This window comes from Lonchura striata, chromosome 3 (assembly GCF_050655825.1).
Source record: "Lonchura striata isolate lonStrDom1 chromosome 3, ASM5065582v1, whole genome shotgun sequence".
Taxonomy (NCBI): domain Eukaryota; kingdom Metazoa; phylum Chordata; class Aves; order Passeriformes; family Estrildidae; genus Lonchura; species Lonchura striata.
In genome coordinates, this window is record NC_140705.1 from 44,997,477 (window position 1) to 45,015,237 (window position 17,761).

The window sequence follows — 17,761 nt, forward strand, 5'->3', positions numbered from 1 at the left end:
ATGCAGCAGATACACTCATAATGCTGAGTTGAAAAAAGGAAATATTAGCATTTCTGAAGAGCTGTCTCAAGTTTTAACACTGTCTGACCACATATCTGAGTGTGTCCCTTCAAGTGTCTGAACTTCAGAGCTTTTCTGTAGTCATTGAAGTGTGCTGGATATGTCTTGCAGAAGGAGCCTTGGCACTGTGCTAGCCAGTCTGCTGGGGGCTTTAGGGTCAGGGTCCACTTGTTGGTGGCATCTTGTGCATCAAGCAACACATCAGAAGCTGGGCAAGGTTGGGGATTGTCCTGCTCTGCTCTGCACTGGGGTAGCCTCACCTCGAGTGCTGGGGGCAGTTTTGGGCACCACAATATAAGAAAGACATTAAGCTATGGGAGAGTGTCCAAAGGAAGCTACAAAGATGAAAGGCCTTGAGGTGAAACCATACGAGGAGCAGCTGAGGTCACTTGGTCTGTTCAGCCTGGAGAAGAAGAGACTGCGGGGAGAGCTCATTGCTGTCTACAACTTCCCCATGAGGGGAAGAGGAGGGACAGACACTGATCTCTTCTTTCTGGTGACCAGTAACAGGACACAAGGGAATGGCCTGAAGTTGTGTCAGAGGTTTAGGTTTGGTATCAGGAAAAGGTTTTTCACCCAGAGGGTGCTGGGCACTGGAACAGGCTCCTCAGGGAAGTGGCCACAGCACCAAACCTGACAGAGTTCAAGAAGTTTGGACAACACTCTCAGGCACAGGGTGTGACTCTTGAGGATAGGGCTCTGCACAGACAAAAGCTGGACTCAAGGATACTGATGGGTCCCTTCCAACTCTGCATATTTTATGATTCTATGATTGTCTTTCTGCTACTTCTCAGGGCCATCCTGTTGATCCTGGGCCAATATCCTTGCTCTAGAAAGGGAGCAGTATTCTCCATACTGAAGAGGTAAACTGCCTAAGAATTTGTGCGAGGTGCTGGTGCAGAGGGAATGGGTGTGCAGTGTCAGACAGAACATGCTGGCAGCCCTGGGAAGTCTGAGAGGGGTGCAGCTAAAGCAGCAGCTGGCTGGGTTTGGTGGATCTGGGGGACTTGGATATACCTCAGCCCGCTGCCATAATGGCCATTCTCTTCACCAGGCTAAACTAGGAACTTTGGAACCTTGCTTGGACACTGCCTCCCTGCTGGGGCCATGCTCCTGGGTATGCAGTGCCTGTGACATTTTCCAGGCAGGGCTTTGACACCAGTGCTGCAGAACTGACAAACTGCTGTCCTTTGGCTTTATCTACTTTGCACTGAACATGAATTCTCTGCCTTTTCTTCTGTTCCACATTGTTTCACATTGTCACACGTTACAACACTGTTCCCCAAACTCTGGACTACCAAATGAATGGAATGGGAAGAGAACTGCTTTAATCCAGCCAGACCTCAAAAATGTCATTAGTTTTCATTAAACTGATGCTATTGTATGTATTGAGTCTAAATCTTAGTGCATATTTGCTAATCATTTATTTAGTGTGACTGAAATCAGATCCACTTTTAAGACTGTCTCCATGGAAAGGTGCTGTAGAACTTTAACTGCTTCAATTTAAAAACTCTTTTGGCCAAGTAAATACGATCTCTGTATTTAGCACAGTTGGTAAAGTAGGCTCTTGGCTGTGAAATGTGCAGTGCTTCTTTTGAAGTATAGCCTACAGAAAAAAAATACTGTTTAGAAACTACTTGATTACGCTTTAACTAGATGAATCCATCTACTGACAATTTTGTTGCCTCAAAAGCCTTCTTACCCTTGCTTTCTTGGTCTATTGAGAAAAAAGCTTTCTAAGTGTATCTGAATGTCTCTCCCCTAAACTGAGCAAAATACATTCTGTCTTCAATAATTTCTAACATCAAGGTGAAAACATGAATTGTTTGTTTTCCAGAGTCAGGATGACAAATGCCATTCTGCTGGAAATAATTTCTCAGGCTTCTGGCATGTTTTCTAAACAAAATAATATGAGAGACTTTTACACAGCCACAGCAGTTGGTGCAGACACATGAGGCCACTGATTTCATTGGTATCTATCTTTGATGGGGCTCTGAACTGTTTTGCTTTGTTTAAAAAATAACCCTTCAAGAGATCAGAAATGTCAACAGCTGTATCAGTCTTTGAGGAGAACAGAACAGAAAAGAGTAACTGCAGTGCCCTTGCTTTTATTGCCACACAACAGTCCTAGCACCTATGTGGTCATTAACAAACCTCAAATATGAATTTAGTTAGCAAATTACAGTCTGTGTGAGAGGTGAGGGAAGAGGTGCTGATTTTTTCCATACACCTTTGCCCTGAAAATGGATGTAGGGCCTTGCCTAGTTAGGGTTACTGAGAGAACAGTGAGAAAAAGGCCTCCTTATTGTTTTTATCTTCCTCTAGCAATGCCTGAAACCCAGATGTCCTATTAAACAATAATGAGAACATCAATTTGCACTATTCAAGCTTTACTTTGCATTCAGAGGGATTATAGGTATGTTTAGCAAAGCTGTAATTATGGATTATTTCAACCAGAGAGAACTCATTCACTTGAGTGCACAATTCAACATCTTTCTGTTTCAATCTAGGCGCCTGCTTGGAGACAGAGCTATCAGATGATGAATTTTTGTTGCTGCCATTAATCCTTTTAACACCTATAAGATAAAAAGTCAGTTAACCCAAGAGTGCAGTTTAAAACGGGAGACAGGCTGATGAACTGCAATGTCAAGTTGATGATCTGGAAGCTGCGGTTTCCCAGAGGAATGTGACTGTAAAGACAGGTTGTGAGTTATGTGTCCATGTCTCTGAATGCCTCTTTAAACTTTGAAGGAATAGGCACCTTAAACCAAACATAAAAGAGGAGACAACCTGCTATGTAATGAAAGCATTTAGGTAGAGGAGAAAGACCAAAACCAACCTTCAGGAAAAGTCAGACAACTCAAAGGCTGTATCTATGCTTCCTGACTTCACAGCTGCTGAAGCAGCACAGTGCATTCAGTTTAAAGTTTAATGACTTTAAACCATAATTTATGTTGTCTTTTGCTTTGTAGGGATATAATGGGAAATAAAAGGACAGTTCTATTTAATGGGGGAGGCAACTGGAAGACAAAAGATCCCAAGTAGCAGGAAATCAGGCTTCAGTAGTGGTGCTGATCTTGGAACAGCTTACTTAGAAACCATGTGGGGTAGTCAAACAAGACTGCATTCTTGTAATTCACTTAGATATATGCCTATGACTGCAGGAGTTTTTTAGAGGCTTTCAAGACAGCAGTGAGAGCTTTCCAGCTCCTAACTGAATTAACCTGGAATTTAAACTTTTTTAACAGAAATCTTTCTTCTCAGCTGTTTATTATGTAACCTTATGTAACATTAAAGGTAATGTTTATGTAATTTACATAGTTTTTAAAGCTTGTTTAGGGATTTCTACCCCTACCTGTCTGAAGTTTCTGTTTTCTGTGCTATTAAAATCCTACTGTCAATCTGGCAAATGCATGCAGAAAAATGAATCAGAAATACCCAAATTCCTAGTAAGTTAACTATACAGAAAAAAACTTTCAAGGTCCATTGCTATGCTATGAAGAGTATAAAGTACAACAAATTTAATTAGTTTCCTCCTGCAGGAAAATGTTAGCTGTTCCTGCTGCAGGAAACTGAGAAATGTTCATTAGCACACTGCTGAAGACAAGACACAAAGCAAATCTGGGAAAATCAAGAAATGGGAGATATCTTTATTTAATGCACAAATATACTTGGCTTCTCTGGCTTTAAGTCAATCAAGTTCAGGGAAAGAGTTGGTGCAAAACTTGTCACATTGATGCCACTGAGCACAAGAAGAGCAGTTGTGATAGATTTTCTTTTCTCCTGCAGTCAGTTACTATTGTTAAAGATGATGCAGAGCTGGAAAAATTTTGAGGAGCTTGGAGCTCTGTGCTCAACATAAGAGTGCCATCAAACCCTAGACACATAGTCTGAAATGCATCAAAACCCTGCAATGTATTGTAGCTACCTTTTCATCTGTGGTATTTTTATTCCCATGTCTAATATTTAATGGATACTGTGAAGTTTTGATTTCTTTCCATTTCAAAAAGGTAGAAGGAAGTTCACCCAGCTGTCGTCTCACAGTACAAACAATATAAGTAATTTTTGAGATAATAAGTCAATATTAAATAACTATTATTTTAAGCATTAACACTAGTATTTCTGATAAGGCAATCCAGGCTTGCATCATGTAAAGGTTTGTCTTTACCACTAAATTGATCACACTGTGCTACTGACCTGACTTCAGATCTACAGTACTTGGCCAGATCTAGCTATATTGGGGTGGCAACTCTTACGTGGAATAGCTGTGCTATGACTGTAAAGGCAAAGGTGTTTTTACACAGATCGTGCCAGCTTCAGCAATTGCCAGGTAGACTAAGACTTCAACCAGTTTGTAAGAATAATCTACAGATTAGCAGTTTGAGCCGTGTCCACTCGGTATTTTCTCCAGTCCTCCTCCTTTCACATCTTCCTCTTGTCCTCTCGTGTTGCTGCTCTTCTTCCTGGGCTCATGTGATGTTTGTGTAGCCAGCCTTCTCAAGCTCCTGCTGCAGAATGTGGACATCTGATGCATCTGGCCAGACTGGGTCGTTGTGCACTCTGGTCAGCTGCTCTCCTGCTGCTTCAGCAGAAGGCTAGAGTCCTTTGGGCCTGCACCCTGAAATAATGCCAGAAAGAGCTAATCCCTGTGACAGCTAACCACAGCTAACATCTTGGATCATATCTGAGAAGTGTCTCAATTAACGTATTAAGTGCAGGATTACAGACACACTGCAAAAACAACTCATCTTTTTAGCTATTAACATGTCTCCACACCTTTTAATCTTGGCTTTCAACAGGACCAGAAAATAAACAATTGTGGGGAAAATAGTCTCATATAATAAAGTAGATTTGCGACAGCAGGAATCTTCTGCTCTGCTGAGATGTCTCTGGCTGCAGCAATGAATGCTGATACATTCATTACTATGAATTGAAAGGTCTTGGGGTGAGTTGTAAAAATTGCAGAAAATTTCAGGGTTTGTGAGCAGTTCCAACTATTTGCAATTTTTTTTCTTACCTTCTGTCAAGATCATCCATGAATTAACTGTTTTTTGCAGACTAAGCAATATATTATTCAAATATACTATGCTGAATGTTCACAACTTGGGGTTTGTTCTTTTTTTTTTTTTTTCCCTTTACCCTAACACTTTTCTAAGAGGTCAGAAACAACAGCATTTACATTTACTTGAGCTCTATTTTAACTCTGTGTCAGTAACTCTTCAGGTTCTGCAGCTCAGGTATAAGCTGTCAGCATTACCAGCAATATCCTTTTAATTTTGACCCAAGAAGAAGCAATGACAAAAGAGGAAACACTCTAAGACCAAAGACAGTAAGTAATGATGGCATTGATAATCAGCTGATATGGTTGCAGAATTAGCAGATTTTTTGCTAGTCTGCAAGCTGTGATGTGTACACAGACCCAGGCAGGTTTCATATGGACAGCAAGTGAAAACCCTTTGAAGATTTATCTTCAAGAGCAAGGTGACAATATACATTGTAGTAAATAGGGAAAAGAAGTTCCAAAAACTGACTAAGGAAAGGGAGCAGGAAGGAGATGTTTAGTTAGCAATGGTCTAAGGGAGAATTTTTTTGAGTACTGTGTCATTATTAATTATATTTTTTAATATGTTACTTATGCTTCCAGGTGCCTAGCAGATGGAAGGAGAGAACAGCAAATAGGATATTACTCCACCTAAATGAAAAGTCTCTTCCTACTGTCATCACATAGCTACAGCAACAAAGGCTGGCCCAGAAGTAAACCTACATGTATTTTATAATAATTTCTGGTCATTTTAGAAAATACCACTGAACTGGCAACCTTGAAGTAAGGGAAGAATAACCCACACATAAATCAAAGAGAGGCAGTAATACTCTAGCGCTGTGTACATGTACTTCAATGCATCCAGATACAGTGCTCAATACCAGCTCCAGTCATTCAATCTGCTAATCCATTTTAGGTACTCCCTCCTGAACAAGAGCAGAACTTCATGTCCTCCCTTCACAGACAGTGCAGCACAGTACAGAAAGGCAAGGACATCAGCTGGAACTTCCTTTGACTGTGGTAGCCTTGGAACATGGTGGTGAAAAACACAGCTAGGTGCTTACAAAAAACCATTGATGTCTGTTTTTTTTTTTTAACTGCTTTACTATTGCAACCCGTGCCTACCACATCCTGCCCAATGAAGTGCTCTCACGCCCAGAGGCTGCTGCCTGCATGCTAAACCTTTGTTGTCTGTTTAAAGATGACTCATCAAAAGTGTCTTGACCTGCCCAGCACCTTCTCTGCTCTCCACCTAGGAAGAAGTGCAGCTCCTTCCACAATGCTACACTACCTAGAAGAAAACAGAAAATGTTCGTAAGTATATCTGTATTTACCTTACATAGAAAAAAGCTTGTTTTTATAGCCTAGCCAATAAAGGACTCAGAGCATCTTCCAGAGATGCATCAAATTGTACTGCAGCTTTTGATCAGTGAGAATACTAATCTATGTGTCTTTTGGCATCATCCACATGCCTGGATGTTTGTGAACATAAACAATCAAACACTTAAGCACTATTTTTATAAGCAACTAAGACCTAGAATTAAATCCAGGCAGAACTTAACAGCATTGCATTAGTTAAACACTGATTAAAAGAGCTGAAAGTTGCATTAGAAATGCTGCAGTATGTAGAGATACAGGATTCCTAGGATAGGGCTGACATCCGTCACAATTACTGAAGCAAGTTTTAATTTATGCATGCTTGCTGCTACATTGAAACAAGTAACTTTATTCCCAGAATGCTGTGGAATCAGCTATCAAGTAACATCAGTTCTTTTTAAGGTATGAAATAAATGAAGGACAAGGGGTGTGATATCTAACCAAGGTCAGTTGTCACTAGAGAAACCATCAAATGTGATTTTAGCACACTCCAGAAACCAAATGCCAATTTGGAAGTAGAGCAATAGCACCAGTCTGAAGCACTTAATGTACCAGGGAAGGGCTGTCTCCAATAATCACAGCTTCTTGTTAAAACAACTAAAGTATTACTCAGTATAGCAAAACTCGTAGACTATTTTAGAAAAAATGTTATACCTACAGGAGATAGTCTTCAAAGAACAGCAGTAACACGGACTGGTACTACAGGGATAAACCACTGTACACAGAATGTCAGTGGTGCATTGTAACAAAAACTGAATTCAGTCCTTAACTGTGTGCAGCAGATGGATGATTTTCTGGAAGTCACAGGAATTTTAATAACACCAGGAAGCTCTAGGTTTCCTTCATTCCCATAAAGTCTTTCCAGAACTAGTTATATTTTTTGCAATTCTCATCATATAAAACTGAGTTGTGTCAATACACACTCATACTTGATATGCTACCCACATAAGCATCAAGGTCATGATGTGAAACTGAGGTTTCTTCCCCCAGAGCTGGTTATCATTTCAGTCAGTCAGCAACCACAGAACTGCACACCCTCTCTTCTCTTGCTCAAGCATACTGATAAATTTCCTGGCATATGGGGACTGAGGGAACTGGCAGATGAAGCTGCTGTCCATCATATTTGAGAAGTTATGGTAGTCAGGTTTAGTTCCCACTGACTGGAAAAGGGGAAATGTAACCCCATTAAAAAAAAATAAAAAGAAAAAAGGAAGGCAGAAGGAACTACAGGCTGGTCAGTGTTACTTTGGTGCCTGGCAAGAAGATAGAGCAAATCCTCCTGGAATCTGTGCTAAGGCACATGGAAAATAAAGAGGCAATTGGTGACAGCCAACACAGCCTCACTAAGGGCAAATCAAGCCAGACCAATCTGGTGGCTTCCCATGATGGGGTTACACCACTGGTGGGTGAAGGAAGAGTGACAGACATCACTTACCTTGACCTGTGAAAAGTATTTGACACTGTCCCACATGACATCTTCCATAAACTGGAGAGACATGGATTTGACAGACAGATCACTGGGTAGATAAGGAATTCCATTATGGCTGCACTCAGAGCTGCAGTCAATGGCTCAATGTCCAAGGGGAGACCAGTGATGAGTGGTGTCCTTGGGGCTCGGTACGGGGAGCAGCGCTTTAACATCTTTCTTGGTGACACGGACTGAGAGCAGCCCTGAGCAGAAGGACTTGGATGTTTTGGTCAATGAGAAGCCCAACACGAGCTGGCAATGTGCACTCACAGCCCTGAATAACAACTGTGTCCTAGGGTGCATCCAGGGAAATGTGATCAGCAGGTCATGGAAGGTGATTCTTGCTCTCCAACCTGCTCCTGTGAGAACCTACCTCAAGCACTACATCCATCAGATCTGCAGGAGTGAGTCTAGAGGTTGCTTAGAGCAGCTGTAGATACCCCATCCCTGGAAATGTTAAAGCTTTATCCAAGCTGGCCTTAGAGCACCCTGGTCTAGTAGAAGGTGCTCCTGCCCAGGGCAGGGGAGCTGAAACTAGGTGATCCTCCCTGCCAATCACAACCACTCCATGGTTCTATGCAATCAGAAAAGAAATATGGCTCAGAGCAGTACCTTTTTCATGAAAGTTCTAACAGCCTCTGTGCAAACACAGACAGCAGCCCCTCTTCCACCTGACATCCAGTATTACAAACTTTGCTTAGAAAGTGGAGTATTAAGCCTCACATGTTGTTACAAGTGTTAACACAATGCATAAGTTGCTCCTCTTTGGCTTTCAGCAGAAAACAAGAATTAAGCTAACATGGAAAAACATGACCTGAATGAAAATCCTTTTAGAGATAATTCTAAATCTGAATCAGTACTGTTAAATACAAAGCTAATATTGTTGTTATTGATTTTTTTGGGGTTTTTTTTTGGTTTTTTTTTTTTTTTTTTTTTTTTTTTGCATTCTTCCTATTTCCCTTAGTATTTCTCAATTCCCATGGGAAACAGCTCATCTCTGAGTCACCAAGCAGACATTCCTTTTGGGGATTGCTCACATTAAAGAAAGTTCACAGGTAAAATTCCATTCAACAGATTTTATTTATCAATTTGGTTTTGCGATTACAACTGCTTCAGTTTTCTTCCACTGAAGACAAGATACAAACTTTTACAGCAACACTTGCAGAGAACATTCTTAAGGTAACAGCTTGATATTTCCACAAGTTGGCTTCAAGAAAAAGCCAGATAACTTGAAGAGTCACTACAATTCAGTGCCTAAAACTGATTTAGGGGCAAGTACAGCTACAGATCTATGAGCTACCTTCCACTTCAAAACACAAGGCCAAGAAAAACTGCAAGTTGTTACTTCAGGTTTTTTGCTAGTACACAGCACACATCAGCTGATACTGCATTTCACAAAGGAGTAATTATTTTTGACAGTGAGGCAGCCAAGCACATGGTGAAGATGTATAACCAAGCCTCCCCTCCCCCCAAACAACCAAAAGGGAAACAATTCAAGCCACAACTCTGAACTGTGGAATTACACCTTGCAGGCAAGGCTAATAAGCAAGAGGTGTATAGTGCAGGCCTTCCAGAACGTGACTAAATTGATACAGCACAAACTTGAGTTTTTCAGATAGACATTTGTACATGCCAGTGATCCTGGGTTTCCTAAAGTCTTGGAAAATAGCAATTGCTGGCACCACAACAAATTTAGTAACTAAGGCAAGGTATCCCTTCTACCCTTTAAAACAACATTTGAGGCAAACAAGTAAGCAATTTTAAGGCACTTTAAACATTATTTTTAGTTTGCTTTACCAGCATACTTTATCATCAACCTAAATCAGGATTAGCAAAGCTCATGAATAAGCACTTCAGCAACATTTTACAGAACAACTTTTTTGTGGCAATGTTTTCCATGCTATGAAGTGTTCTCTAGGACTTTTCTGCAAGTTTCCTAAAAGAGCCCTTTGAGGCCAAAAGTTGTATACTAGGTATAGTTTACTTTGCTGAGCTGAAAGCAAACTGTCATATTTCAAAAGAGTATTTTTTTCACTTCAAAGCACAGAATACAAGCTCATGGATTTCTCCTAAACAAATAAATGTACGAAAATAGTTTTTAGATAGGGAAAGGACATATTTAAGTGATTTCAGAATAAGGCCAAGGATATACCCCCTAACTCACACACATACTGTTGCTGAAAACTGGCTGCTCACTGCTGTTTTCATAAACCTGAGCTGATTGTCTTATTTTTGTTTAGAAAACCAAAAGCTAATGAACTCAAAGATACAGTACTGGCGAGTAACCGCTGCACTTTGTAGCAATTTGAGTTTTCTATGCAGCACAATAGAAACAATGCCATTCAAACTAGAAGAACACAAGAAAGCAACACTGTACACCTCAAGTTTCCAACTGAAATGCACTTAATTTGCTCCATAATTCAAGTCCCACTGCTATGACTATTATCTGTTATCAATGCTATTTTTGTATTGGGTGCCCAATTCCAGTCAAGTCAGAGCTAGTAAGACAGTACTACGGATTATCCCAAAACTGATGATCAGGGGATATCATCAGAAGCTATGTATTATGTGCTACCTCCACCACTTGATTTTATCTCTCCTTCCATTTTTCCTGTGGGTTTATTTTCACAGGTGCTCAAATCAGTCTGTGTTGGAGATGATGTACCTTTGATACTCAGATCACATGGCTCATCCAGCCAAGGGGAAAAAAAAAAAAACAAACCCTGAACTATTTGGCTGAATAATTTCCTTAACCAGTTCACTGCAGGGTGGCAGGAACCTGAAGCCAGGAAGGGGAGAAGGGACAGAAAAAAGGTGTAGCCTGCGGTCCCAGGATTACAGCAATCCTGACTAGGATCAAACCAGCAGATCCTCTGAATGACCCTTAACTGTTCCCTCAGCAAGCAGACGTAGAGGAGGGCAATAAAGAAAAACAACAACAACTCAAGCTCCTGAAATTATTAGCAACAAGTTTAAGAACCGTTTGAATAACAAAAACATCAGGATTTTGCAAACATCAGTATTTCAAGTATAAATGTGAGCTGTTGCCTTTTTATACAGGGAGTGAACTGAATTATATCACTAATTTTATGGTTGGTCTTTGTAGGCCAGAACAAAAGGTAAACAAGCAAAGCTTTGGTTTGTGGCTGAACATCGCTGTACCGTACTCCTCACTCTAAAACAAAATCACTAAGGGACAGTTATTCTGTCCCTTAGTTATTAGGGAAATTTTTCCCTCAGTTATTAATTTTTTTAAAACTGGAATGCTCAAGTCACATGTATTCTATATTCCTATGTAAAGTAAATCCTTAAGAGTATTATTTATCTTTGATATAGCTGGGACATGCTTACAGCCTACTGAAAATTTAGTCTTTTAAGGCACTAATACTTACTTTCCCATTAGAAGGATTATTCCTACATCCACCCTCAACATTAATTTGAAATGGCATAAGAATTCTGTTTGGAATGAAGTATTTTATGAGGCAACTTTTATTATTGTGTAAAAAAAAAAAGGGTTATGCTATTCTGTTAAGACATTATCTAATTCTACATTTTTGCCCATCTTTCTAGCAACACACTATAAGAGCCATAAACTACTACAAATGGTATTTCACTCCCTGAAATCAGTCACCAATAATTCACATCTTGATAAAACTGAAGGGATACTGTATCAGATGTTTATATTAGCCTTCAGAAAAAGTAAATTTAAGATTGCCTACTGGACAGTGTTGCCACTGAATGAGAATCTCTGAACATTCTACATTTGGCGTTATCAAGAAAAGTCCCACATCAGCAGCCACTAAAGGAAAATAAAACAGCCATTAGAACCCATGCAGCATATTGCAAGTAATCCTGTTGAAGAGATTCACATCACTTCTCCTGCCAAGTATAATGTTGCAAAAATATTCATTTGAAGTCTTCTTTTAGAGATTTAAAGGATATTGTGAACTGCTGTCTTCCACGAGCAACAGAAAATATTTTGGTTCAGTGAACTACAGGTGTTGGGCTATTAGTCCATTACCAAGGGGCAGGTCCTAAAGTGTGTGGTAATTTCGGTCTTTAGATCTGCAGAATTTGTACAGAAAGAAAAGAACAGCCTGCAGACCCAGAACAAGGACAATTCCACCTATGAAACTCGCAGCATCAAACGTAGATTTGCGTGGAAAAGGTACAGGAGCCACAGTAGTATTTGAACCTGTTAAACACCAAATTAGAAACTGTAAGTGCACAATGCTCACAACAGTTCTACAGATTTTAGTGCTGGATTCCTTGTATTAAGTGTACTCAAAACATCAAAACACCAATAAGAAAACAAAAAAGAATCAAAAGTGAAGCCATGCCAGCATCTGAATTTAGGTAACTGGTAATGAGATTCTGATTAAATGCTGTTTGTACAAGGCTAGAGCTTTTTATAGACCAACTGCTCTGGACCTCAAAATTCAGCAATACACAGCTGGACTTTATTTGTACTTCAAAAAGCCAAAGCCTTCCTCCTATACATAGAGTATATTATTGATATGCCCACATTCAAGACATACTTTCCAGTCGCTGCTCCTTGCTCTAACTTTTTTTTTGCTTAAATTTAACATAAATTGTTATCTTCCATCTACTGTACTTTGACCCAAGAATTAGGCTTAAAAAAACAGCCGAAGTCACAAATACAAGTCTGGAAATAACAGCCATCTGCTGATGGGTAGTTTTAAAGGGCTTTGCTTTGTGAGACCTTTTCATGAAATTACATACTTAGGACTGACTTGGAAATAAAATACTTCAGCTTATTCCTGTCACTGTAGAACAATTTCATTTAACAAAAACAAAAACAACCCCAACCCATTATTATGCTGCAAAAACAAAATACCACCTCCCAAAGACAGGGGAGTTAACAAGGGACTTCCAACCACATTATTAAAATCATCCAGCTGATCACATTTGACCAACATGTTTCTGACTTTTTAAATCTCACTAATAAGCTCTATTTCTCAGGCTACTTGCATACATCAAAAATTAGATTTGCCATGAAGTTAGAAGTGCAACACCAGATACACTAATATTACTCCAATAGTGTCACTTGGTGAGTCTTTCAACTAACACTCTTAAAGTAACACTGATGTCTAAGTAATTAATTTCTAAGTAGTTAATGCTTGAATTTTGGCAGTTGTAGTGTTACCTGCAGTAGTGGCTGTCGAGGTGGCTGAAGTCACGGTAGTTTTAGGTGGAGGAGCATGAGTAGTTGCATTGGTGACATTGGCTGTTTGAGAGAAGACAGTACGTACACACCATAAACTCCAAAGCAAAGTTTGCAAGCACTGACGTTCCTATACAAATTATTTTTCCTGTTTTGCTTTAACAAGGATAACTTTTGCCCTCAGTCTGTATACCACACAATTTAGGTGGTGAGCTGCATGGCATTAAGCCAAGTTTCTGCAACAAGGGTTATTTTCAAACTTGCATACTACTGTTACCCAAATACTTCAAGGTACTCCACAGATCAATGATTGTTTGTTCAGACAAAATTACTTTTCTTTCAAGCACTCATATAAATGCTGGTATGTGAAGAATTGAGAGATCTGCTTCAAGACAACTGAGAATCTGTATCAAGGTAAAATACTTTCATTAAACTTTCATTTAGTATCAGTTTCATTTAGAAACTTTAATTTAGAATCAGCTAGCATTAATTGTACTAAAATAGTTCCTAATCCAATACCTCTAGACAGGAGACATACACTCTTTCTTCTCCTGTCCTCAAAACACTGTGAATGCTATCACTGGAATAAAACCACTCACCTAAAATGAAACTGTCTCCTAAAAACTTTCATCATCAAGCCACCTAAGCTGGGTCTCTGACCTCTCCCCCCTCCCCTAAAGATTAGTATTACTAAAAATTGATCAGTATTCCACTGTGTTCCTGGGACAAGTGTCAGCATCTGTGGGTTTACTCAAAGCTAATCATCCTACTGTACATTAGGCCGCTCTGAGCCTAATCAAGTACCAACTTGTTACCTCCCAGCTCCCTTGATCAGCAAGTTTTTAAAGATTAGGTGACTTTTTAAAAAATAATTTCACCGTAAAGATGGCAGAGAAATTTTGGAAAAAAAAGTAAAATAAACCTCCAAGCTCCTAAGAATTCATAATTAGTGGCAATTACTAATTCAATTACCACGGAGCCAATTTTTAACACCAAAAATGCTTCCTGCCAACATAACTAAAGAGTATTCTAAAATCCACTTCTTCCAAACCTTATAACCTTTAATGCATTCTGCACATCAGATTTTTAGTAGCCAAGCTACTACAGTGAATTTTGGAAGAAGCCTGTCTTTCACGTTATTCACCATTTCCCAGTCTCCTGCCATTCTGAGTTCAATGTTTCCGTATTACCTATAGTAGTATGAGCTGTGGTGGAAGTACTGGCCGTGGTAGCATTGGAAGACGCCGTGGTAGCATTGGAAGATGCTGTGGTCGCATTGGAAGACTCCGTGGTGGCATTGGTGGGTGTTACAGTGACACTGGAAGTAGGTGTTACAGTGACATTGGGCGCAGTAACACTGGTAGGAGGAGAAACTGTGGAAGCTATGAAAAAATAAAGTTACGTTAGAGATTGTATTGAACTAAAAAACAACCAAAAAAAACAACATCAGACAGCATAGCTTTAGGAATTCATACAGTACTGAGTTCTACAATAGTTTTAGCTTGAAATTACAAAGCTTCTGAATCCATTATACTAACACCAAAAGCTGAATGAGTGAATACGTGAAAATCTTATCACAGGCAGCCCAACCAAGCCAGTGTTCAACTGGCAACTCAAGATTCCTCAAAGCAAACCAGAGTGAGAAGAACCCTAGTGTCCAAGCAGAAACTGCATTCTTTACATAGGAGAACGCTAGGTAGAGAGCACTGCTTCCTAACCTCACTGCAACTGAGACTGAACCTGAGCTTTTGGTAATGCAGCAAGCTATAAATACAGCAGAAAGCAATCAAAGTATGGGAAATAATGACAAGAACCTGGAGAAATTAATGTACACACATATAAAAAGGAGAGCAGGAAAAAAGTCAATCTGTTTGTATTTTGATCACAGCAGAAGCCAGCAACCTAACCAGTCCAGCTGCCTTTTTACGTCAATCTCAGGTCAAACACTGTTACCTTAAAACCACCACAACACATCCACTAACTGGATCAAGTAAGATTTTCTCAAAATTTACAGTTTTACCACATTAGTTTTAATTGAGACTTACTCATACAGCCATCATACTCAGCAAACCCACATACAACCCACAACTCCTTCTGTTGCATGCTCTCCAGCACATTTCACATCATATCCACCCACTCCAGGCACCTAGGGGTGACCTTTCACTTTTCTCCATTAAAGGAATGCTGCTATCCACAGATCTCTGGCAGGCAGCGCGCTCATTTACTTCTCAAGTAACAACTACAACTACATTATCTAACTTCAGAATTCTGACAATCTGAAGTAAACCTAATCCACATGGCCCTTCTCTTGGTTATGGCAGGATCAGGTCAGAAAGGCTGGCACTATTTCTTCCCTTTCACATAAGAAGATACAGAAAGACCTTTTTGAGGTTGCATCAGTGAGGTGTACAACAGAAGCCCTATTCCTTTTAGGAAGGCAGCACCCAAAGCACTTCAAGAGCTTTATGACTGTTTCTCGATAACAGATTCCGGGGGCGGGGGGGGGAAGAAGTCAGTCAATTATGGTGGATATACAGCAGAGGAATGCTCACAGCACACACAATGGCCTGTGACTAATGAACAACCTTCACTCCTGTAGACTGCTCACTGGTATGTGGAAAATTTAGCACAGTACGTCTGTTAAGACAGGAAGACAGTCGGTAGAGCCAATTCAATTTATACACGGTACACTAGGACTTCTGATTTAGTTTCAAGAACAGCCTTTCCAGACTAATTTGGGGAAGGATCCGATTTGCAAGAGTAAAGGATGAGGAGGCATTTTTATCAATGAGCTGTTAACTTCAGAATCTGTGTCAGGGTCTCAGACGTTGTCCTAATGACACCTCCTGGTGTGAAAGCTCTGTTGGGGTCTTTTACATGGGAAAACAGCAAGTTCCCCAACTCTCTCCATCACTGAAAAAAAAATACTCTGATACCAGCAACTCAGCTTTTCAGCCTAGCCAAGCTGAGGTTTGCTCCCAGGATAAACCCGCTGTACTGGCTATGGCACAGGATAAGCTCGGGTACTCCCGTGACAGTCGAGGAGGAAGCAGGAACCACCGGAGGGTCTGGCCTGCCGGCCCAACAGCGCCCTCTCCCGTGGCAGCGGAGCGGCGCGCTAAGCCCTGCCGGAGCAGCCCCGGAGCAGCCCGGCTGCCGCTGCCGCTGCCGCAGGGCGTCCCGCGGCGGGGCAGGGCTGAGGAGATCCCCGCGGGCTGGAGCAGCGGGGACCGGGCAGCGCCACCCTCGGCTGCAGCCAGCGCCACTACGGAATGCGGCCAGGGAACGCCGAAGCGCTTCCAGACAAGTTTTTGTCTTCTTTTTTGTTGCTGTCGCCGCGTTTTGGGGCTCGCGTCACATTTCGCGGTTCTCGGCCCCGCAAACAGCCCGCAGGGCCCGAGCCGTGAGGAACTGGGGGCAAAGCGCGGGGCTCCCAGCGGGACAAGGAACACGCGGCAGCAGGGCCAGAGCGACACGGCCGCGCCGAGGCAGCCCGCTCCCAGACCCGTTCCAAGGGTGCCGGAAGCAGCAAGAAGGGGCGATAGCACGGGATAACGGGTCCCGGACCGGCACAAGCAGGAGCGCGGCTCAAACGCTCGGCGGGCCGCGGCGCGCAGGAAGCGGCGGCGGCCGAGCGAGCGCCGGGGGGCGCAGGGCGGGTCCCGGCGGGTCTCGCCCCGCGGCGCTCCCGGCCCGCCGCCCGCCGAGGGTCGGGCAGCGGGCGCGCACACACGGACAGCCCCGCCGGGCGCGGTGCGCGGAGCCCGCCTCGCCCCCCGCAGCGCCGGGCACGGGGCGGGGCTGCCCCGTCAGCAGCTCCCGGCGGCAAGCAGGGGGAGGGCGCGAATCACTCACCGTTGGCCGGCGGTGACTCCGCGGCCAGCCCGCAGAGGCAGCACGCCACGACGGCGAGGCGGAACGCAAATGCAAGTGTGCGGCCCATGGCGGCGGTGCGGTGAAACGAGGGGGCTGCGGCTCCCGCTCCGGCTCGGCACTTCCCTGCCCGCTCCGTCCCGCTGCCGCCGCCCCGCGCCGCCGCACGTCACGGAGCGCCCCGAGCTGGCCCCGCCCCCGCCCGCGGCGGCCTTGTGGTTTCGCCCGGCTTCCTCCTGCCCCCCCCCCCGCAGTCGGCGGGTAATGGAACGGTCCGCAGCGCAGCACCGCTCCCCCACGTGACCCCGCCGCGCCTCCGGGAGGGAGCTTTTCCCGCGCGTCACGCGCCGCAACGTCACCACCAAGGTCCCGCCCCCTCCCCGCTGGGTGTGCTCATTGGCTGGGGGCCGGGCGGGGCAGGGGCGCGCGGGCTCGCGTTTCCCGCGCGCGGGCGGCGGCCACGCGGTCCGAGCGGGCCCCGCGGAGCCGCGCTGGGCGGGCGCTGTCGCTTGCGGGGGTCGCACCGGGCGGTGGGGACAGAGATGCTCCCACCGGCCCACACCAGCTGCCCGTGGCCACGGGCCGCAGCTGTTCCCCGTTCCCACGCCGCTCCCCCATTTCTACCGTGACAAAACAGCGAATTGTACGTCAATTGTACATAAATGGTAGTTTAAATGAACAGCGCCTGAACCGTGGCAATCTGCGTGCAGATGGCTCAATATTGTCCAACTGCGCTCCCAGCAGTACTGGTGCCATC

General features: G+C 43.1%; 1 protein-coding gene across 1 annotated transcript; it reads right to left on the reverse strand.

Annotated features, from left to right (window-relative positions):
• Positions 1-9,007: 9,007 nt before the first annotated feature.
• Positions 9,008-17,165, reverse strand: CD164 (CD164 molecule). Its single transcript, XM_021553782.3, has 4 exons — positions 16,987-17,165; positions 14,322-14,513; positions 13,114-13,194; positions 9,008-12,141 (listed from the first exon to the last, which is right to left on the reverse strand). The coding sequence occupies exons 1-4, from the start codon at positions 17,072-17,074 to the stop codon at positions 11,981-11,983; spliced, it is 522 nt and encodes a 173-aa protein (XP_021409457.3). The 5' UTR covers positions 17,075-17,165; the 3' UTR covers positions 9,008-11,980.
• Positions 17,166-17,761: the final 596 nt, after the last annotated feature.